Source organism: Ilyonectria robusta (assembly GCF_021365365.1).
Source record: "Ilyonectria robusta strain PMI_751 chromosome Unknown BGZ61scaffold_31, whole genome shotgun sequence".
NCBI lineage: Eukaryota > Fungi > Ascomycota > Sordariomycetes > Hypocreales > Nectriaceae > Ilyonectria > Ilyonectria robusta.
Window position 1 is genome coordinate 298,645 of NW_025764465.1, and position 20,173 is coordinate 318,817.

Here is a 20,173-nt window from a genome sequence, read left to right on the forward strand (position 1 = left end):
TGAATCATTCGGCACGTTACCGTCACCGTTGAAGAGTAATCGGGTAAGCGGCATTGAAACTCACCGATCACAGGGATTCATGCGTTGAGGCACCGGAATTCGGCAAATTATTCCCGGGGGGTCTTGTTTTCGCATTTCTACATCAATGCCAGTTTCATTGTAGCCTCTCTACACACTATAAAACAAGTTTGAGACTGAGCAAGGTCATATTATACATAGACCCTCGCAGAGTCTACTTATCGTCAATCTGAAGCCTTGAATGTACGGAGCTGGAGAGCCTGTTATGGAACGCAGATAGCAACTTCACTATTTTTAGAAGAGAAGTCAATCAGCCGTGCAATAGGAATCTATTCACTACCCACCCAAAGAGATACGCGTAACTCTCGTTCGCTCCAATTTCACTCCAGTTCCAATGTAATTATGAACCCCCCCCGGGATACAGTTGGAACTACCTCTACAGGTGTGGCTCCTCAACCCTTCCAGGACTTTCTGTCTTCATGAGAGCTATTCCCGCCTCTAAGCCATGCTGACTAGCTTCGTACGCCCGGCCGGTTAGATGCTCAAGCTGGTCAGTCTGGATCTGCGACATCGGCCCGGCAAGATCTTGTGTCTCTAGTGAAAGTATCTCCTTCGAGACTTGATAGACCCGCGCTTCTTCGCCTGCAAGCTCAAGCGCCGTCTTGAGATTCCGCAGGACGTCAAGCTTCCTCGCCAATCGGCTGGACTTCCCAGGGCCATCCAACTGCTCAAATCTCAACAAAGCCTCGTCACTCGCAACCTTGGCCTGCTCATGATCCCCAAGGCGTAGAAAGTCACTGGCCAAAAGAGAAAAATATGTGAAATACAAACCATGTCCCGTCGTTGATGGATCGTTTTGCGTCTGCAGAAGCTTCATCGCTGCCTTCCCTGCTAACCTCGCACCGTTAGAGCTGCCACACGACAAACGGGCGGTCATGAGGTCAAGTCTCGCTCGGGCACTCCTTGGATCCCGTCGCACAGCTTCGAGCGCGCAAGACGCTGCCTCTCCATGCTTTCCCCGTTTCTGGAGGATGAATGTGAGGTTTGCAAAAGCGCGAGGGACAGTTTCTTCGAGCCCCGGCTCTCCTCCCTCCAGGCAAACCTGCAGCACCTCTCGGCTCAGTCTTTCAGCTTGGTCTCCGTCGCCATGCACTGCCAAAGTCGTAGCAAAGGACAGAGATATCTGGACCCAATCCGAGCTTCCGTGTAGAGGTGCTCCGCCTGGGGTTTGAAGAGTTTGCTTGGTCATCCGCTCCGACTCGCGAAACTTCATCTGGTCGAAGCACAACCTGGCGATGGACTGAACTAACGTGCGCCTGCGGTCATGAAAATCTACCGGTACTTTGGACTCGCGCGCGATCTGATCGTAAGTGTCCAAGATCTCTCGTTGAAGGCGCTCTGCGTCGGAGTATTTACGCATCGCTTGGAGCAGCTTAGAGGCTTGAAATTTGGTTGCGATTGTGTCCGCATGGCTTGCGCCCAAGTTCCGCACCCTCCAAGCCAAGCTTTGCTGTACAAGATGAAGAGCGTCATGCACCCGCCCTGCCCTGTCGTACAACTTGGCCAACTCTGTCATTGTGTCCCTAATGGCGTTGGCGGAATAATGATCTGCGTATGCGTTCATTGTTTGTAGCAGACTCTCCTGATCCGATATTTGTTCCGCTAGGTCCCGTCTATCGAGGCCAAAACGCCACATGGTTTGTTGCGTATTGACGACGAGCTGAATCGCTTCTTTTTCTGTCTGGTCGCGAGTCTCGCGGACGATTGTTGTAAACAAAGCCCTTGCCTGGTCGTCTCGGCCAAGTAATGCATGTGCGGTGGCCAAATGAAAAAGGCAAGTATAGACGCTGTGGCTTTTGCCCCCAAAATGTTGCCTGGCTAGGTCAACAGCTGTGTTCAGGGCAGTTACCGCGTCTTCAAAGATTAGACCGACTTCTGAGGGATCGCAGTTGGCTTGATGCAGTTCGAAGCGACCTCGCTCTATCTTGCATTCTCCAATTAGAAGATATGCCTCGACAGTATCTGCCCCTTCCGCCTCTCCACTGTTCCTGAGTAGGTCGAGGCATTGCTGTGAAATTCTTTCAGCCTCTGCAACCTGCTTAGCATCTCGCAGGTATAAGCAAAGAAGGTTCGTATTCGCCCGTGTTTGGACATGATTGGCGCCAGCTGTCTGTTGAAGTGAACTGATGACTCTCTTCTGCATTGCAATGGCCTTATCGTTCTGGTGCGAATTGTACAAAGCGCGGCTTATTACAATATCGCAGGTCACATTCAGCCTGTGTTCTGGCCCGAGTACGCAACTGCACCGTGTTGCTAGGTCCTCGGCGTATTGCAAGGCCCCGTGTGCGTCAGGCTGTTGCATCCAAGACAGATGATCAGCTAACCGAACTTTGGCGAGGAAATGATCCTCTGTGTTCTCCCCAAATTCTTCAATCGTAGCTTGGACGTGCTGTATCATAAGAATGCACCGCTGCACGCCACTCTTCGACGGATTAATGTCATAGATAGGGTAAGAGCCGTATCTGGAGATCGGCCCATCGCCACCCTTTTTCCTTCCAGCAAATAGAATGAGTGGCCGACCCGGGAGCATTACAACTTCTGATGCCATCCCGAGAACTTTGCTCTCCCTCAACACGACGGCCCTTCTTTTCGCAGCTGAGCCCTCAGGCAGCTTGACAGATGGTGCCGGCTTGACATCTCCCGACCCCTGCGCAAGGCTTTTGTCCAAGAATTCTTTGACTCTCTTGATGTGTGGTAGATAGGGGCTTTCAGATATGGATTTCATTTCAAGCGCGTCTGCATCTTCAAGCACATGCACTGGCAGCCTTCCGTGATCGTCACAGATAGATACCAAGGAGCTGTCTTCGTTGACAATTTCGATGATGCGTTCAAAGTTGAGAGTTTCTACCGCAAAGTGCAATGCGGTTCTTCCATGGATCAGCTGACGCTCCGCTCGCAGTACGCGCAACAGCTTGGCTATCTGGCAACGCCATCTGTAGACTAACTTGCGGTTGGTCAAGTCGTTTTCGCCACGTCCCGGTGGCAGCTCCGTAGGATCTCTCGCGACGCTTGCAGCTATTTCACACAAGAACTCAACATTGTTGTCGTCTCCGCAATCGGCGCCTGCGTCCAAGAGTGCAAAAGCAGCGTCGACGTTGCCTGCATGACAGGCCACCAGTAGCGGGGAGCCGTATCCAGGAAATTCGACGTCTTTCAGGTTTCGGATTTCCTCGTATCTAAGGAGGTACCTCATGACGGGCTCTCCATCAACCCAGCAGTTCGCTTGCAACGCGGCCCAGCCGAGGACGGTGATGCCATGAGAGGACGGCTCGGCGCCTGCATTGAAGAGTGCGTCGATGATGTCTGCGTCGCAGCTGAACAGCTCAGTTGCTCTCTCGAGCGGTGATGTTGGCCACTTTCCCCCATCAACGAATCCACCGGGTCTTGAGTTGACGTCAGCCCCCAAGCTCAGGAGCAGCTTCACCATTTGCGCATTGTTCGTTTTTGCGTGGATGGCTTTCTCCAGCGCGGAGGCTCTCAAGTCTTCGGGTAATTCGGCGAGCGCGAGATTTGCACGTAGCCGGTGGCTGTTGCTGTCCAACCCAAATAGCATACGTACTGCATCCAAGTTTCCCCATTGAATAACGATAGCGAGCAAGTTGCCCTCGTTTGCCAGAACTTCCACCTCGACTAGTGCTCGAATGAGTTCTGCTGAGGTCCTATGGCTGCGCGTTTTGGCAATGACCTTTAAAATCTTGGAAACATCTTGCCTCTCCGATTGAGCAATTCTGGCTCCGCGAGAAATCAGGTGTTGTACGATGTTCGTCGTGAAGTCGCAGTGTCCAAATTGCAGGAAATTGGAGAGCGGTGTATCCCCTCTTTCGTTCAAGTCGTTGATATCGCATAACCCCTCACTTAGAACGATGTCCAGCGTCTTCTCCATAGCCTCTGCGTATTCTGCGCCGTGAATAAGAAACGGAAGCATGGGGTCGTAGGGCATGCCGAAACCAGATAACCCGAAAGGCAACAGTGGCTCTCGGCCTTCGGATTCGCGATATCTTGCTTCGGTTTCTTTGGCTGGTGTGGTCCTTTGGAATGTCTTCTCAACAGCAGCCAAAACCGGGACGAGATTCCAGAGATTGAGTGAAACGGCAATGTCGAATGTCTTCTCCGTCCAACCAACAGCTCTTAACGGGTCCTTGCTGCCGATCATCGATATCAGGCTTAAAAAGAGTCCCACTAACGGTTTGTTGTTCGTTTCAATAGCGAACTCAAGGGCCGTACCTTGAAGCTGTGCTCCTGCCAGCTCTATGGATTTGTGGGATGCAAGCAGGTCATCGGTAGGCCCCGGGAAAATTCTTTGTCTCGTCCCGGGTCCCCCGTTCTTGTCAAAGGACACATACTCGAGCTTCTTTGTTGTGCCTTGAAGGACAAGAATGATGTCCATTGCGGCGGCGATATCCTCAGAGGGAAACTTCGTCAGCCAGTGAAACAAAACTGAGTTGCCTGTAAATGTAAAGAGAAAGTCTTGTTGAGTTAACCAGCGCAGCATAGTCAAATGGCCGCCCTCACACGCCGCTGAAAGAACTTCCCCAGAGAGTAGTCGACGATCTGTACTGCCATCACCCAACGAAAAATAGGAACCGCCGCCGTTGGGTCTCGGGCTGACCAAGTACTCGACCAATGACTGCAAGTTCAGTCTAGCGGCCCAATGTAAGAGATTACCCTTGGGTGGCGATGAATCGATGATGTTGGTTTTTGACTGGCAGTAGAGATCTTCAGGACCAAACCTGATGTCTGAATGGGCCAATTTTTCAAGTACATCCGGAAGACAACAAGAAAACAAGTACGCATCCTCATGGAAGGTGTCAAATATACATTGCACCGCCTTTCGCTGGTACAATTCTTCGACTTCTAAAATTCGCTGCGACATGTATGAATCAGGCTTCTTGTTGGCCAGGCGTTCGCGTTGAAGCACGGCAAGTGGATGTGGATTGACCAGCAGGCGCTCTGGAACGGTTCGGTATAGTGCTTCGTGCAGCCTGAACGCCAAAAGCAGGGACTCCTGGCTCCCATGCTCCGCTGCGTCCACGAGAAGTTGCATCCCCTTCTCGAGAGAGGCGTTGGAGGCCTGCACGCCGCCGAAGATGCACATTGCTAGATCGTGTAGGGCATTGGCCTTTTCTTGAATTGTTGAGTCTTCGCTGTGCGCCCTGTCTCGTAATAGGGAAATGAGATCATCCTGAACTACTGAAGGCAGTGTCCGCAGATCCCCAAAGCTGGAACTCGCCCTGGTTTTGGAAGCTAGGGGCCGGGCAAGGTCTGCAGGCAAGGGGGCTGGTCTGTCAAGTCTTGGTCGCGAATTCCTAAGTGAGACGTCAATATTTGCGGATATTAAGCATAGGCCATGATTGGGAAACTTACATTTCAGATTGCTTCGGCGAGTAGCCTCGTGCCTCAAATGCTCCGACCAACTCTTCACTCAGACACCTCGCCCTTGCATCTTCCCAGAGAGTCAAATTGAGAATATCCTCGACGATTCTATGCAATAAAGGATCTTCTGCCTGGTATGCGTCCGCACAGATGAGGGCATGCAGCAAAAGATCGTCTTTTGGCAAGGCATTGAGTGCTTCCACCATGTCAATGCCAAGCTCTTCGCACTGCAAGTTCAGTCCCAAGATTGTGGTGAAGCGGTTTCCGTCGAGCAAAATCTCCCAAACCATAAGTCCATAAGAGAATATGTCGCATTTGTATATCAAAGAGGGCGCAAGGAGCGCAGGGCCAGGCGCTGGAGTGCGCACTTCCGGGGCAGACATGAGGGGGGTGCCGAGATACCTTCGGCTCTCTTGTCCTAAGTCGACAAGAGAGTTTCCAAAATCGGATAGTTTGGCAACATAACCCCCCTTATTATCTGGGAAGACTAAAGTATTTTCCAGCTTCATGTCTCCGTGTGCTATGCGGCAGTCATGCAGTGTTTTCAGGCCTTGGGCGAGATCGTGCATAATGCTGACTTTGGCGCTCAGGCCCAGACTGGTTTGTTCTTGGAGAAAATCTTGCAAAGTTCCATGCGGGGAGTATTCCATGACAAGTGCGATGTCTGATGAATGTGTTTGCGTTTCGCTGTTGAACGTTTGGCCTTGGGTAGACCCGGAATAATAGCCCAGTAGAGTGGCAATATTCTCGTGTTTGTTCAGCGGTGGGTGCGTGAGAACGCGAAGTTCCTTGAGTACAGCGGCCACGGAGATTCGCAGTTTGCGAGACGCATCCTCAGATGCTCGTGACCGATATTTGAAAAAGTTGAGAGTTTTGACCGCCACATGAACTTCCGACCCGCTTGTTGTTCGATTGAGCGTCAGTCGCTTGTCAACCGTGTACGAAACCCCCGAGCCAAGATTCGACGGAGCCTCGATCCATGTATTGGCAAAATCTTCATCCTTGTATAGTTTGAGCATCCTTGACTTGCGAGTGTCGTCATGATCTTCCTCGGCTCGAGTCAAGAGAAGCAAGTTTCTCCAGATGTCGACTGCGCCATACGCCCGAGGCGCCTTCTCGTCGGGACTTCGTGCTGAAACGCTCGCTGAACTCGGATCAGAGAGTAGAACAGTCCGATAGTCGGATCGAGGGTCGGACAGTAAGGAATCCATGTCAGAATTTGGCACGACGGCCCGCAACGGTGCCAGAGACGAGTTGTTGAAATTACGTTCGGAGAACGTAAGTTCTGGTTGCCCAGTCACGCTGAAACAGCACCATGAAGCTTGCGCGGAGTACAGAGACCCTATTCGGGCGGTTGAGATAGAGGTATGGAAGTGGTTGCAGGGCCGAAATGGCGGTGCGGAGACTCAACGTGGCGCAACGAGCTGTGTTGGTCGTGGGCCAAGCAATGCCAAAGAACGCCAAACAACTCATTCGATCAATAACTGTCGTCGTTTAATTGACTCTGGAGAGAAATACTCGCATCCAAGAGAGCGATTAATGGCGAGGCCATGGAAAGACATTAAAAGCGACAAAATCGTGACAGGAGGCCCGGTTCGCCCCATGACGACGTCCTATGCAACTTGAGAGCATCATCTCGGCGAATGAGAGACCAGGCACACGACATGGCACGACACGGCACGGCACAGCCACCGCCGTCGATCCATTCCGTTTTTGGAGTCTTCCAATGAGTGCCTAACACATTTTCAGAGGCGAAGTACAAGGTGAAGTACAAGGCGAAGTACGAGGTGGTACAAGGCGAAGTACGAGGCGAAGTACGAGGCGAAGTACGAGGTGGTACAAGGCGAAGTACGAGGCGAAGTACGAGGCTTTCTTCGAGGCCGATGAAAAGTTTGATTTTCAGCATCAGAATCATCTCTACCACAGGTAATCACATTCAGCTAGCTCTCCAATCCATATTTTTACCACCAACTACTTACTAGACAACCATATGTGTATTTTCCTCCAAAGTTTGGGCTAGGCACATCCTACTCTCGCGCAGCGATGGACCCCGCATCTCTGGTTCTGGCCACTCTTGTGCTGATCAAGCCCATCTGCACCACGATTCATACAGCTCTCACCAACTATAGCCTTTACGCGAGAGACGCAAACTCACTTAGTCTACGGTTTTCATTACAACAGACGCGTCTTGAATCCCTCCAGGTGGTGCTCACCGAAGACAAGTTGATCCCAGGTGTTCGCGGCCGACTGGTTGACAATTTGAGCCCCAACACACTCCATATCTTGAATGATCTGGTTCAAGAACTGCACTATATCCTTAACGAATATGTCGCATTGAAAATGCACCGGGAGGTGCTCAGCACTAGCTCAGGAGACCAAGTTTCCAGGGCCCTGGAAGAGGCCGGTCACAGCCCAGGACCCGCATCCCAATACCAGCTACAGAGCTATGCATCCGGCATTCCGAACTCCTTGGCCACCACGAAGATGAAGTTGATCAGCACGACTAGGAGACTACAGTGGAGTATCAGCAGACGTGACACGGTGGAGGGCGTCGTAACGAGCTTTGAGGAATGGACTGAGAGAACGAAAGCTCTCGTTGAGACCTTGCTTTGGTCAATCCCCGTGAACTCCCCCATGGAGCAGATTCGGGTGCTTCAGAGGGATGAGGATGCAAGCAATATAGGCTTGCTCGATGGGATCAAGATTAGAGAGCTTCTCGCAGCATCTCCGGCCTTTGCCGAATCCCATGTCAACGGCCTCTATAGTAGAGCGTTTGAAGAGCGTTACACCGTTGGCGGCTTCAATGTTGGAACTATCCACCAAAAGGAGGGTCTTTTCTTGATTGAATACAAACATGGCGGTACACCTGGCGAAGAGGGCATCAACCATGGAACACGCCAGCAAGTCATCAGACTTGCCGCTCTTCTCCACGAAGCGCCGTCTGCTGATGAAGGTCTCGGGGTTCTGAATTGCACAAATTACATCGAGGACCTCACCAGCAATGTTCTGGGCATTGTTTACGCCTTGCCTAGCGCATACACAACCAGCTCACTCCCACCAAAAACTTTGAGCAGCTTGCTTCTACAGACGACCGTGCCGAAGACAAGTTTGGACGTTAGAATTCGGATAGCTTGCAACATAGCTTATACTGTGCACCGGCTTCACATTTATGGCTGGGTGCATAAGTCTCTGCGTTCCGATAATATTCTTTTCTTTCCGCTAGACCCCTCAAATAACGACAGAGGCTATGATTTGTCGAAACCAAAGATACTCGGTTTCGACTGGGCACGGAAGGAAGACGAGATCTCCCCAGAGGACCCAGGACTGGAGATCAAGCACAATATCTACCGTCATCCCCAACGGTGGGGACAGCCGACGAGTCGATTCGACAAGACGCACGACATATACGGTTAGTTTTGGCTCGGGACGTAAAGTTTTTCAATGACACAGGCTCCGCTAACACTCTGAATGCAGCACTGGGCGTCATATTGCTAGAGCTAGGGCTTGGCGAGAGCGTGGCTAGACTCGACGGCGGGGCGCTGATGAGGAATCAGGCGTATCATGACCCTACTGTTATGAATCGCAAGCTCCTCCAGCATGCCAGTCTTCGCATAGGGTTTTATGGCGGGACCAGACTGCGTGATATTGTCACTGGTTGTTTAACCGGCGAGTGGAGGGGCAGTTCGATTGTTCACCAGCTACCGGATGTGGTCATGTGTCTTATGAGCATAGCGATGGTATTGAGTGAGGAAGAAGCCCAGCCGTGATGTGCTAACCCAGGCATCCAAATTTTCTCTCTGATATGGATCGGTGTTTTTCTAGGGAGGAGGCCAGGGAGTTACTTTGGCGGCTATAGTGAAACTTGGTCCCAGGAACAGGAAGATGAAGAATTGAGATGTTTCAGAATGATGCCATTAGAACAAAATCCTACTTGAGTTGGACTTGAATTCCGGGACGTCTTCAGGGTTATCCTAGGCGAAGGCTTTTCCGAAGAAAGGATTGGAGTCGCTCCTGGGGACGACTTCAGGATGGCACTGGGAGAAGACTTCGCAAAGACAGAGTAAGAGGATTCTTGAGCTCGATGCTATGTTCATAACAAACATAGGCTTTAAAGACGTTCTCGTTGGTGAGGGCTTCTCCTCGATCTTTGCAACTAGGGACATGATAAAACGCGGCAACCCCTTTTCTCAATTTAAGGTGCGCCTCGACATGCTTCCACATAGTTCCTATCCTCGTCATGATAGTTCCCGGGCCGCCGAGATGTGTGACACTCAAGTGCGTGTGCATGGGCCATCCACATTTCTCTTCATCTCCGCGATTAGCTGGGTGTGCGCAATCACACACTTGCTATGCAAAGCTTTCTCTCAGGGAGTTGGAATTATGTGTCTTCCCCCGGTTTATGTACGCCTTACATTTCCCGCGCTTGTTGGTGTTGCGACCAAGCAGCCTGACAAGAATTATCAACACAGGGCGCCAGCATACAGATACAGCAATGCTTGAAGTCGAGATTGGCAAACCTATACGATAGTACAGCGAGCTCCAGCCTGCAAGGTGTGACCAATTGTGGTTCCAATACGAGAGCGAGAAATCATATCGAGTTTCAATTCTCTAGTGACCATGGATGTCATTTGGCAGCAGGGGTGATTTTCACATCTGAATATGAATCTTCTAATATAAGCAACCCACGAGAAGCCAGCGCTTTAACCACTGAGCCACCAGGGCCATTGATGGTCTGAAACGGCTGACGTGGTGGCTATTATGGCAGTGGCCCGGGGCGGCAGGAGCAGGTCAGTCACTCCTTCCCTTCATGTTGGGTCTTGGCATTTTACCTTGAGTGACATAAATGATTGAGCGTGTGTCCAGTTTAACAGTTTGGATCGTACGAGCGGCCCATTTCTTGACATCGGCAGCTTCTTTAACTTTATAAACTATTTACTGGGTATTCTGAACCTAATAAGCTACTATAAAATAATCCTATTGTATATAGATAAATATCTATATAATCCGTAATTAAAGATTCTTTATACTAAAATTAGCAGATAATCTTTTTTTAAAAATAAATATAATAAATTATTTAAAATATTAGAATTTGATAAATTAATTTCAGGAGATTTTATCCTTATATTTTCTCTTAATACTATCTTTATTATATCCTTTTTTTACACTATAAAGCTAGTTTAAGACTTAATAAGGTTAAATTATATATAGGCCCTTGCAGAGTCTACTCCACGTCAATCTGAAGCCTTGGATCTACAGAGCTGAAGAACTTGTTCCAATCTTCCCCCCAAACTCGGGGTGATTCTTGATTGCCTGTGGTAAAGCGAATGCGGCACTGAGGTCAAGATCATTGAAAAATACCTCACGGCGATACGAGACGTGGCTACGAAGTTGAAGGGCTGACTGTGCTTTATGTGCGAAGCGGCCCGGCTCGGTCTCGCGAAAGACACGGACGGTGGTGGCGTAGCGAATAAGACGCTTCGTGAGGTCCAAGTTTAAGCCAGTCTTCTTGGAGACCTCCTCGAAGCTTGCAGCACCTTCCAGCGGGACTGCTGCGTAACATTGTAGTCAGCGAGGAGTTAAGTGACGATGACATCCCATTTCGTTGCCGTAGCGCGCATGAGCACCATTTCCATCGGGCCAAGTGCCAGCTCATACATATCATTGCTAGTCTGCGCCAGTGCAATTCTAGCGGTTTCTATGTTGCCGTCCGCCAATTCCCAAGACTCGGGAGCATCTGGTGAGAAGGATGGCGGTTTCAGCTTATTGGACTCGACATAGTTGTCTAGAATGATGGCATTCCAAAGAACACGGACCGCAAGCTCCACAATGAACCACGAATCATTGAGAAAGGGTGAGAGCCAAGATAATATATTGAGGCTTGTAAAAAGTCAATCGAAGCTCTGCTAATTAGTCGCAGGCAAACGGATTGGTGACTGGAAATACGTCTCACGCTTGAGTGGCACTTACGCATTTGTATGTGATAGTTGCAACTAACATAGGAGCAGGAAATCCCAGAAATACAATTTTCCCTCCCACAGCAAGCAGGCCGACCGTTCAGGTCTAAGGGTTTAAGGGGGCGAGTTATTATATATAGAGTTAGCTTTCTTTGATTCACTTCATTGAGCAACACAATAATGCCCCTCACCAGGTTTGCAACAGGAATAGATTGCTACCAGTGTACGTCGCCTATTCGTTCTAAGCATTCACTGCTTTATAACACCTCACACTTGCGTACTATTAGCAGAAAATTCCCTACCCCAGGCACAAGATCTCAATTGCTGCCTTAGTTGCTGCAGTGTAGCTATTTCACCGTGGCCGCTGGAGAGTAACGAAGTCAGTGGGTAAGATCTGGGATTTTCGTTGAGATAAATGCCATCAGACTTACCTTAGGTGAGTTTGCACCAAAGTGTCTTGTAGCGGCCGACCAACCAGCATGAGCCACCATAATCCTCGCAGCAGGACACCCCAGGAGATAGGGCCCGAGGGTAGGCGGCGCTCTGGGGGTCACAAAGCGCACCCCAGTCATCCCACTTGGTCCATGTGAACGCGGTGTAATCGCCAGCCGCGTTCTTTCCAAGTTGTCTGGGCTGGGTAGCGTCGGATCTGCAAGATGTCCAGTGGCAGGTTCGTTCGTGCCCATCAACGAACTTCCCGCATTCCGAAACGACGCCTGGTACAAGCTGAGGCAAGAGCAAGGAGGTCGATAAAATGCATTTTTATCAAGGGTAGCGTTGATGAATGTGGAGTAAGTATGGGGTTTCCAAAGTCTACAGAGTTGATAAGGAGAAAGATGGAAGAATATGATTTTAGGGGAGGATACTGTCTAAACTTATACTTCTCGAGAACTGGATACTTGGCACTATCACTATCACAAGAACGATAGATGAGAAGAAGGTACCTCCGATACTAGGCGATGTAGCGGTGAAACCAGGGGACAGAAAAAAGGTAGCGTAACTAAGACTTGAATAGTACGACACACCACCGCTTGAGAACAAGGAGGGGGAAGAAGATAGCCAGCTGAGTTGAGACACAAACACCATGGACTAGGAATAGACAGCATTGGGTAACAAATGCTTGAATTGTGGATAAAACTGTTTTTTTTTGACCTTGTGCCGGCAACTTGCTCACCTTGAGGGAGCAGACAGAAGTTAGATTACATCGCTGTGCCGACACAATGATATCGTAGAGATCGCCCCTCTTGGGGAGTGTTGTAGACCATTTTTGATAGGGTTTCAGTTGTACGGTCTCGAAAGTATCAGTGACTCTGGGAAGGTAATATGTAGGCCATGAGAGGACTGTAATTGGTCCTAGGTAGAATGGGAGAAACGGCCAGAGTAATAAAAGCACACCCAAGCCAGTCTATCAATAAAGGTAGGGCCAAAAAGAACAACCCTCGAGAAGCTACAAATCACGGCAAGGAGACACAAGCAAGAACACAGAGTAATATAGCTTATCTTTCATAGAGCAACGGAGACGGAGACGACTAAGGTTACAAGGAGCCTGTAAGGGTCATACAGGCCGCGCGTCGATGACGCACAGCCGAATAGGCCTTCTGAGGGTCTCGGACTACAATAGTTACTGCTGATTCAGAACAATAATGTTGACCCGACTAAAAGTAGCCGGTCAGTCGGTTCGCGGCACCTTCCCCGGACTGTGCCGACTGTTATTTTCCGTACTTTTGCAAAGAAACAATTGGTAGGTACACTGGAGAAAGTAGTGTTCACTTGCCATGTCCCATGATCCATAGGCTCGAAGTTGCGAAAACGGACATTTCCTGATGTTGTGCATATAACTACCTTACATCTCACCGTCAGCACAACAGCGTTGGGTGATTTATCGAAAGGTTGGCCTCGATAGGACATAGCATCGAAAGTTTGGAGTGAGAATGTATATGTCAAGCTCAGTTAGCTAGAAGAAGTACTGCAATCACCCAAAAAAATATCGCAGCCATATTTTGAGTGGATGAAGAACAGTTTGCAAAATCTCAAGCCTAACAATACTAAGAGGGTCTCAGAAGCAGCCCCTCTTGTATGAGGAACGATTCCAAGGGGGGGTTAATGTTTAGGAAAAAGGCCGCTGATTGGGAAAATAATCCAGGGTTGGTGAGCCTGTACGTCAATTAGTATGCATTCCACTATATCTGTTATTTCACTAGGTCAATAGGCCCATGTAGATAAATAATACACACTGCTACGCGGGGTACTCGTATAAAAGAGCGATTTTAGCAGCAGAAAGGGATGGTAATAACACCCAACTCATTAACTTACCCGATGGGAAATGCACAGAAAATCGTCGCTCAGGCGTCTTGACTGGTCAGCCCGAAGCTATACCAGATTACGCATATAGGGTCGGATAGATCTGAGTTTATAGCTCCTAAAGAGAGAAGCATCTCACAAGACAGAATATCGGGTCCGTCGCAGAAAGGTCCGTTGGCAAGGCGTTAATAGTACCCGCAGCAGCCCGATATCCCTAGAGGGTAGAAGACTGAAGTTAAATAAGAGCTGTAGTAACAGTAAAAATAGACTCAAATAAATCTCTTAAAACAAAGACAGCAAAAAATAGATTTTCTAGTTATCTCGAGACTTTTCGGTATCTTCTGCTAACAGGAAGAATCTCTGAAGAATTGAAAACCAATGTCTCCAACTATACGGCTCCGGCCGTCCCTTTTAACCTTGTCCGGACCACCCTAGAGACGAGCCCTATACAATTTAATGAGCGATTAATATATCTTTATTTTCTCAATCAATGAACTTTGTCCAAATCAATAACCCCTGAACGAGGAACGTCACACGGGGGGGCCGCTTAGCATATCCTTGTCGGTATCGTCAAGAGCCACTCTTGTCCTGAATACCTTAACATAGCAACACGTATCTTCAACTTGCCGGAAACTCCAGTCTAAGCCATCTTACCGTTACATCTGCACGAACTTTGTGCTCCTTCTTAACTTTATTCCTCCTCTATTCATTGTGATTAATAATTCACCAGGAAGAAAAACTCCGCTGAAGCCTTATCGATGGAGCCAGGTAAGCACTAAGAGGGACTTGTAAGCACTAAGGCGATGTGGGTTAGGCAACTGATGCAGGATTCCTTTAATCCCAGCCAGCACGGACACGAGGTAGAATTATCATTAATTCGAGATGTCGGTGCTTTCTTTAGACTCGTTGAAGAATTGTCTTGGCTAGAGACGAATTTCGATACTCACAGAGCACACTGAGTAGACATTCCAACCTGTTTTCTGGCGCCAGCAATTACTTTGCTCATGAATCAAGTCATTGGGACAACAGAGGCACATTTACAAGGATCTTAATGCAGGGGTATCAGCCTCGCTAAATTTAGGCGATGCTAGCCAATGTTACCTCGCCATTCAGCCGATCCCCCTCCTCTTGCTGCATCTCTGGTTTTGTATCTGTGGCTGTGCCACACAGTTTTCAGCGGGTGGTTGCATATAATGGCTGCCCTGCGCCATTTTAGCCGCCGTCTCTTGAGTACTGAGTCTTTCATTTCACGAAGTTGCCTCCAAATTGTCGTCACATTTACATCTAGTAGAGATGCATACTTCGTGGTTTTCATACTCAATCACAAAACCGTACCCATTCCGATGGTTCACTCCAGTGACGATAGTGGTTGGCGTCATTCTGACTGTCATCTTTACACTGGTGAATCTGGCATCTAGTGGTTTCTACATGAAAACCATTTACACTGATGATCCCAATGGTACCATGGCATCAGAGACTTTGTACGCAGATAGTGTTACCTACTGAGACGAAATCAGCTGACAGATTTTTGCAGCTGGTACATGAAAGAGCCGTTCAACTGGGAGGCCGATGTGGCTGTGAAATGTCAACCAAAAATCCTATCAGTCGGAGATCGCTTCTTTACCTCTAATCTGGGCCTCCAATATGAGATCAAATCCATCACACGCTCAACAGATGGCTCCACAAGACCGACTTCCCTCCCTTCTGTCCCTTACTTGAATAACACACTCGAGGGTTGCTACCTGACCCAATCGGTACTCAACTTGCAAAAAGCGGACAGCGCTATAAGGGCTACGTGGTGGCTTTCATGGATAACTTCAACTGCAGTTGCCACCGCATTCTGTACCATCATGTCCGAACAGGGAGCCGTCAATCTGACTCTTGGCGTGCAATATGCCGGAGAAACTGATCATATCTATGATTATGTTATCGAAGACAACTACACCACACATGCCAGCACATGGTGGGGAACGAGGTTGACCAATGCCTATCTGGCAGGAGTTTTGGCCACCATGTCCCAGATTGTCTACTCCGAGGACAGTTATCTAGCGCATGGAGCCATCACATACACTAGGAATGAAACCCAAAATAAGTAAGTGCTGTCTTCGGCCATGCCCTCTTTACGAGCGCATCATTAATACTAACACTATGAAGCATTCGTTCCTCCGAATTTTTCGAAGTAACCAAGTGGTTTATTACATCAGATGGCTTTATCGATCAGTCAGAGGTGCGTTCTCATCAGTCCTGATTCTAGGGAGTGTCGAGGACTTCATGGAACAATCCCATTAATATCCTTCTCCTAGGGCGCGGTTGATTCTGCTATGACCGAAGGGCTTCATCACGCTAGACTCTTGCACTCTCTTGTGTCGATGGATTTGGGTAGTTGCGAAGCACCGAACATCCTACTAGACAACAAGAGCCTCCGCTATGCCATCTCAGCGCCAGACGATGACAATCGACAGAAGGGAGGCGTTTTATACGGCGAAGCATCAGACATGGGTGCGCCTCAGCGCTTCACCAGCATTCCCGCTCCTACCCGTGACGCCAACTTGACACTTCTCAACGAGACATTCAGCGAATTCACGCCACTTATGGGAGACCTCGGATGCAACAATGTCACCATTGTCTCTCAGTACCTTTGCCAAGTCCCGCAAAAGAAGAGCACCGGAACTATGCTGCTGGCAATTGTGCTGGCAGACTTGGTTTTTCTACAGGCGGCGTGGAAGCTCCTGAATCTTATTGCTGAAGGCATGCTGCCTAAGAAAGACCCTCTTGTCAACATTTGCGAAGGTTGTTCCGGTACACTCTATCAGGAACTCCGGTCAGGGAACGTCAATAGAGATGTGGTGGATAAGAGAGTCAGTGGCACGGATGAAAGTATGGTAACACTCATAAGCAGGTAGCTATAAATACACAATAGAAATTAAGGATTTAAGGTCAAAAATAGGTGATTAAAAGCCAGTACTCTGAAGTTTTCATTCCCTATACTGGGTTCGGGCTGGTCACCTAGTGAAATCGTGTAGTGGCAATAATATGACTGTGCGCCTGGAACTTGCAGGACCAATAGCTCGCCTAGGAAGTCTTGAATGCAATCACCGTGTCTGTGAGATGGTGTTCTCTCTTGCGGCTACTAGCGCCACTCATGTATTCGACTCAAACTAAACAAGTGTAACAACGTCTTCCATATATTCATACTTTATAGTAATGCCAGATATGCTCTTGGCCATTGCAGTAGCTGTAAAAATCTATCCTGTCCATCAAGGCTTGCCTCGATCTTTTCGTATAGCTGGTCCCCCCACCCCCGTGCATACCAAAAGTTCCTCTGGATACCAGCAAGAAAAACACAAAAATAGGCCAGAAGAATCAGAGCGTGCGGTTTGTAGGCTGCCATGTCCGCCAGGATGCACTCGTTTACGTCGTGTAACCAGGCGGTGATCGCGCCGCTCTCGGCGTACGATCCTGCAAGGGAAATAAGTCGGGCAGAATACTCGAGCTTGTCTACTGCGTCCCGGTAGTGGATGAGGCTCTCGGAGGGTACTTCTGACTCTTGGAAGCATCGCAGTTGGTTTGTTGCGTCCCATAGGTCGTTTGGGAGGAAGGTATTGTCAATAGGCGGGTAACTGTGAGAAAATATGCCCATTAGCTACCAGCGTGGCTTGGTGCAAACTTCGGTACAAAAACACTCACCCCGTCAAGCGACCATCGGTCTCCGACGGCCAAACCCCATAGATGAGAGGGGCTAAATCCGAGTTGTATGTTCGGCTAACAAGTTGCGATAGAGTAGTCTGGAGTCTCCGAATAAGAGCGGCCAGCTCGAGAAGACTAGCAACAGGGTCGTCGAGTTTCTGTGTGGCAGATCTGGCAGGGAGTGTAAACCTGTAGAGTATAAGTACCGTGGCGAAGCCAAATAGGGCCATCGAGTTATCCTCGGTGGGATTCTGCACTTCATAGTCGAAGCCCGTACTGCCTAGCATCGAGTGGTAGTCACATAGCTTCAAGTAGACCTCGCCACTGTTTGGAATAAGATAGGCTTTATGGGCGGCAGCGAGAGCCAGTATGCAGTTTGAGACGAAAGAGTGCTTGTATCCCTCCCGAGGAATGGCTTCTCGCCATACGTATTCTACGTCTTGTCGAAGTGATAGCGTACTAGCTGTTATAGTGGAGTAGTGATGCATTAATTCGAGGTTTCGTTGCCAGAGCTCTTCGGGAGGTAGAGGATCTAGATAGGTGGGCGGCGCCGGTTGATAGAACGGTGTTGGAGGTGTTGGTATTTGTTCATTGCCTGAATGGCAACCCTTTGATGGAAGGTTGAGGTCTGCTACGAGCTTCGTAATGTAGGGAATGTCGGCGCGGGTTGCGGGAGGTGCTTCGGCTTGCGACCAGCTACAAGCGAGGTCGTGTCTCTGGCAGTTGGAGCAGACAGGGTGTATCTCGTCACACTACAGCGCGTCAAACCAAAGCCCAGAGATGGCTGGAGAAGCCGGAAGATCCGGCCACTGGAAAGATTGCCAGTCCATAATTACCTTGACCCTGCGGCGCTTGCAGTTCGCGCAGCCGTGCCGTGATTTTGAATGGCCACGCCTGGGCCTCCGTTTTGCGCCGGGAATTTGCTGCATGGCCTCGGATTCGGCAGTTTGAGCGAGCCGTCAAGACACCGACGACAGAGGTGGAGGCAGTGCGCAGAGCTCCATATTATACAACTTCTTGTCGTTGAGCGAGACTTGACGCTACGTATTCAGAGCCCCGACTGGTTGGAGTCATCGAGATTGATGCGCTTGTCAAGACAGGGGGCCGTTGCGGCCGTGATTGGCCCGTCATGGACTGGATCCGCGGGTTCGCTCTCGTTCTCGATATAGCGGATCAAAACTGGGGCTGGATCTGACGCCCAGGCCGATCCATGATTGCCTATACGAAGCAATCCGAAATGCGGGAGCTTGGAGAGTTGAATCCGATGTAGTCCAACATGTCATGAATGCGAAGCAACCCGAGAGGGCCCGGAGAGAGGGTGTTTGATTACGCATTCCACCATGGGGCATTCTAACATGGAATAGAAAAACATGATGGGTCATCATGGAGCATATAAGGGCCCAATCTGCATGCCGTCTTCCAAGTGCATCCTACTCTCTCCATCAGCCCCATTCTCTTTGCACGGCAGATTACCCCAGAGTCCAGCTCTTCGACCGACAGCTTTCCATCCTTCATCACATCCCACAACCTTCTCGCAGTCCATTTTCGCCCTTGTCCACACTCGATCAGCTCGCCACACGGACGCAACCATGTCAGGCGACTCCTGTGTTGCCGACTACAAAACCGCCGAATGGTCCTACTATCGCTACGAGCCTTCGGTCGGAGTGAACACTCTCTTCGTCATCCTCTTCACACTCACGACAGTGCTCCATGTGGTCCAGCTCTGGAAAACACGGACCTGGTACCTTGTTTCTCTCGCCATCGGTGGTTTATGTAGGTGCAGAACATGCATGACACGGTGTAATGCGGCGTGGGCTAACCCGAACCCTTTTCACAGGCGAGATCATCGGTTACATCGGTAGAGTCGTCGGCGCGAAGCAAGATGTCGGTTGTTGGACCATGGGCCCGTTCGTCATCCAGAGCCTGCTGATTCTTATCGCCCCGGCTCTGATGGCAGCTTCCATCTACATGATACTGGGTCGCGTCATCCTCCTCACCGACGGCGAGAAATACGCCCTTATCAAACGACGATGGCTCACAAAGCTCTTTGTGACTGGTGACGTCATCTCACTGTTCGCGCAGGCTTCTGGTAAGTCTAAGCTGGCGAAATTATATCTATCCTCGTACTTACGGTGTTAGGTGGCGGCCTGATGGCTTCCGATGGTCAGCACAAACTTGGCGAGAACGTCACTATTGCCGGCCTCTTTGTGCAGTTGACCTTTTTCGGCCTTTTTATTGTTGTCGCCGCCCTCTATCACCGCCGACTTCTACGAGCTCCGACCCCGGAGGCTTCAAACCCAAAGGTCCGCTGGCAAGCCTACCTCATAACGCTATATGTGACGGGCGCCCTGATCTGGGTGCGAAGTCTCTTCAGGGTCATTGAGTTCATCCAAGGCAACGACGGATCCATTATGAAGAGCGAGGCCTACGTCTTCATTTTCGATGGCTTGCTGATGTTTGTTGTGCTGGCCTGGATGAACTGGTTCCATCCCAGTGAGATTGGCCTGCTGCTCCGCGGGAATCAGCCCATCACTAATGGTCTCCAACTCCTCAAGCTTCGCGGACCGGAGGGGAAGGATGCCGAGAGACTGTCGTCGTCTGCCAACAATACCATTGTTGGTGATCAGCATTGATAAATGCTCATGGGCGGCCTTTCTGTTTTCCTTTTCCTTGATCCGTTTGCTTTGCTTTCTTAATGTGTGTAACTATAGTTAGAAGAGGGTGAAGGCCGAAAAATATATAGACAGAGAATCACTGAAATTGTGAGGCTTCTCGCCTTG

The 20,173-nt window shown here is 49.6% G+C and overlaps 6 protein-coding genes across 6 annotated transcripts; 3 read left to right on the forward strand and 3 right to left on the reverse strand.

Moving 5' to 3' along the window:
• Positions 1–147: 147 nt before the first annotated feature.
• BGZ61DRAFT_462473 (uncharacterized protein) lies at positions 148–5,178 on the reverse strand. Its single transcript, XM_046247295.1, has one exon. It carries the CDS (start codon positions 5,171–5,173, stop codon positions 455–457), a length of 4,719 nt encoding a protein of 1,572 aa, XP_046097134.1. The 5' UTR covers positions 5,174–5,178; the 3' UTR covers positions 148–454.
• A 2,188-nt stretch (positions 5,179–7,366) lies between these two features.
• BGZ61DRAFT_462476 (uncharacterized protein) lies at positions 7,367–9,585 on the forward strand. The gene is made up of 2 exons (XM_046247296.1): positions 7,367–8,860; positions 8,926–9,585. Exons 1-2 carry the CDS (start codon positions 7,495–7,497, stop codon positions 9,216–9,218), a joined length of 1,659 nt encoding a protein of 552 aa, XP_046097135.1. The 5' UTR covers positions 7,367–7,494; the 3' UTR covers positions 9,219–9,585.
• Positions 9,586–10,701: 1,116 nt separating this feature from the next.
• Positions 10,702–11,422, reverse strand: BGZ61DRAFT_484698 (uncharacterized protein; the record flags this gene model as incomplete). The annotated part of the gene is made up of 2 exons (XM_046249643.1): positions 10,702–11,000; positions 11,419–11,422. 2 exons carry the CDS (start codon positions 11,420–11,422, stop codon positions 10,702–10,704), a joined length of 303 nt encoding a protein of 100 aa, XP_046097136.1.
• Positions 11,423–14,942: 3,520 nt separating this feature from the next.
• Positions 14,943–16,620, forward strand: BGZ61DRAFT_462478 (uncharacterized protein). Its single transcript, XM_046247297.1, has 4 exons — positions 14,943–15,187; positions 15,241–15,798; positions 15,861–15,933; positions 16,010–16,620. Exons 1-4 carry the CDS (start codon positions 15,000–15,002, stop codon positions 16,607–16,609), a joined length of 1,419 nt encoding a protein of 472 aa, XP_046097137.1. The 5' UTR covers positions 14,943–14,999; the 3' UTR covers positions 16,610–16,620.
• A 282-nt stretch (positions 16,621–16,902) lies between these two features.
• BGZ61DRAFT_499042 (uncharacterized protein) lies at positions 16,903–18,322 on the reverse strand (the record flags this gene model as incomplete). The annotated part of the gene is made up of 3 exons (XM_046251354.1): positions 16,903–17,326; positions 17,394–18,145; positions 18,305–18,322. The coding sequence occupies 3 exons, from the start codon at positions 18,320–18,322 to the stop codon at positions 16,903–16,905; spliced, it is 1,194 nt and encodes a 397-aa protein (XP_046097138.1).
• A 660-nt stretch (positions 18,323–18,982) lies between these two features.
• On the forward strand, positions 18,983–20,026 carry BGZ61DRAFT_367108 (RTA1 like protein-domain-containing protein; the record flags this gene model as incomplete). The annotated part of the gene is made up of 3 exons (XM_046241750.1): positions 18,983–19,193; positions 19,231–19,482; positions 19,533–20,026. 3 exons carry the CDS (start codon positions 18,983–18,985, stop codon positions 20,024–20,026), a joined length of 957 nt encoding a protein of 318 aa, XP_046097139.1.
• Positions 20,027–20,173: the final 147 nt, after the last annotated feature.

Coding starts and splice junctions, on each gene's coding strand:
- BGZ61DRAFT_462473 (XM_046247295.1), bottom strand. CDS start 5,173: ATGTGCATCTTCGGCGGCGTGCAGGCCTCCAACGCCTCTCTCGAGAAG.
- BGZ61DRAFT_462476 (XM_046247296.1), top strand. CDS start 7,495: ATGGACCCCGCATCTCTGGTTCTGGCCACTCTTGTGCTGATCAAGCCC. Junction 8,861..8,925: donor CAAGACGCACGACATATACG/GTTAGTTTTGGC, acceptor CTCTGAATGCAG/CACTGGGCGTCATATTGCTA.
- BGZ61DRAFT_462478 (XM_046247297.1), top strand. CDS start 15,000: ATGCATACTTCGTGGTTTTCATACTCAATCACAAAACCGTACCCATTC. Junction 15,188..15,240: donor ACCATGGCATCAGAGACTTT/GTACGCAGATAG, acceptor AGATTTTTGCAG/CTGGTACATGAAAGAGCCGT. Junction 15,799..15,860: donor AGGAATGAAACCCAAAATAA/GTAAGTGCTGTC, acceptor AACACTATGAAG/CATTCGTTCCTCCGAATTTT.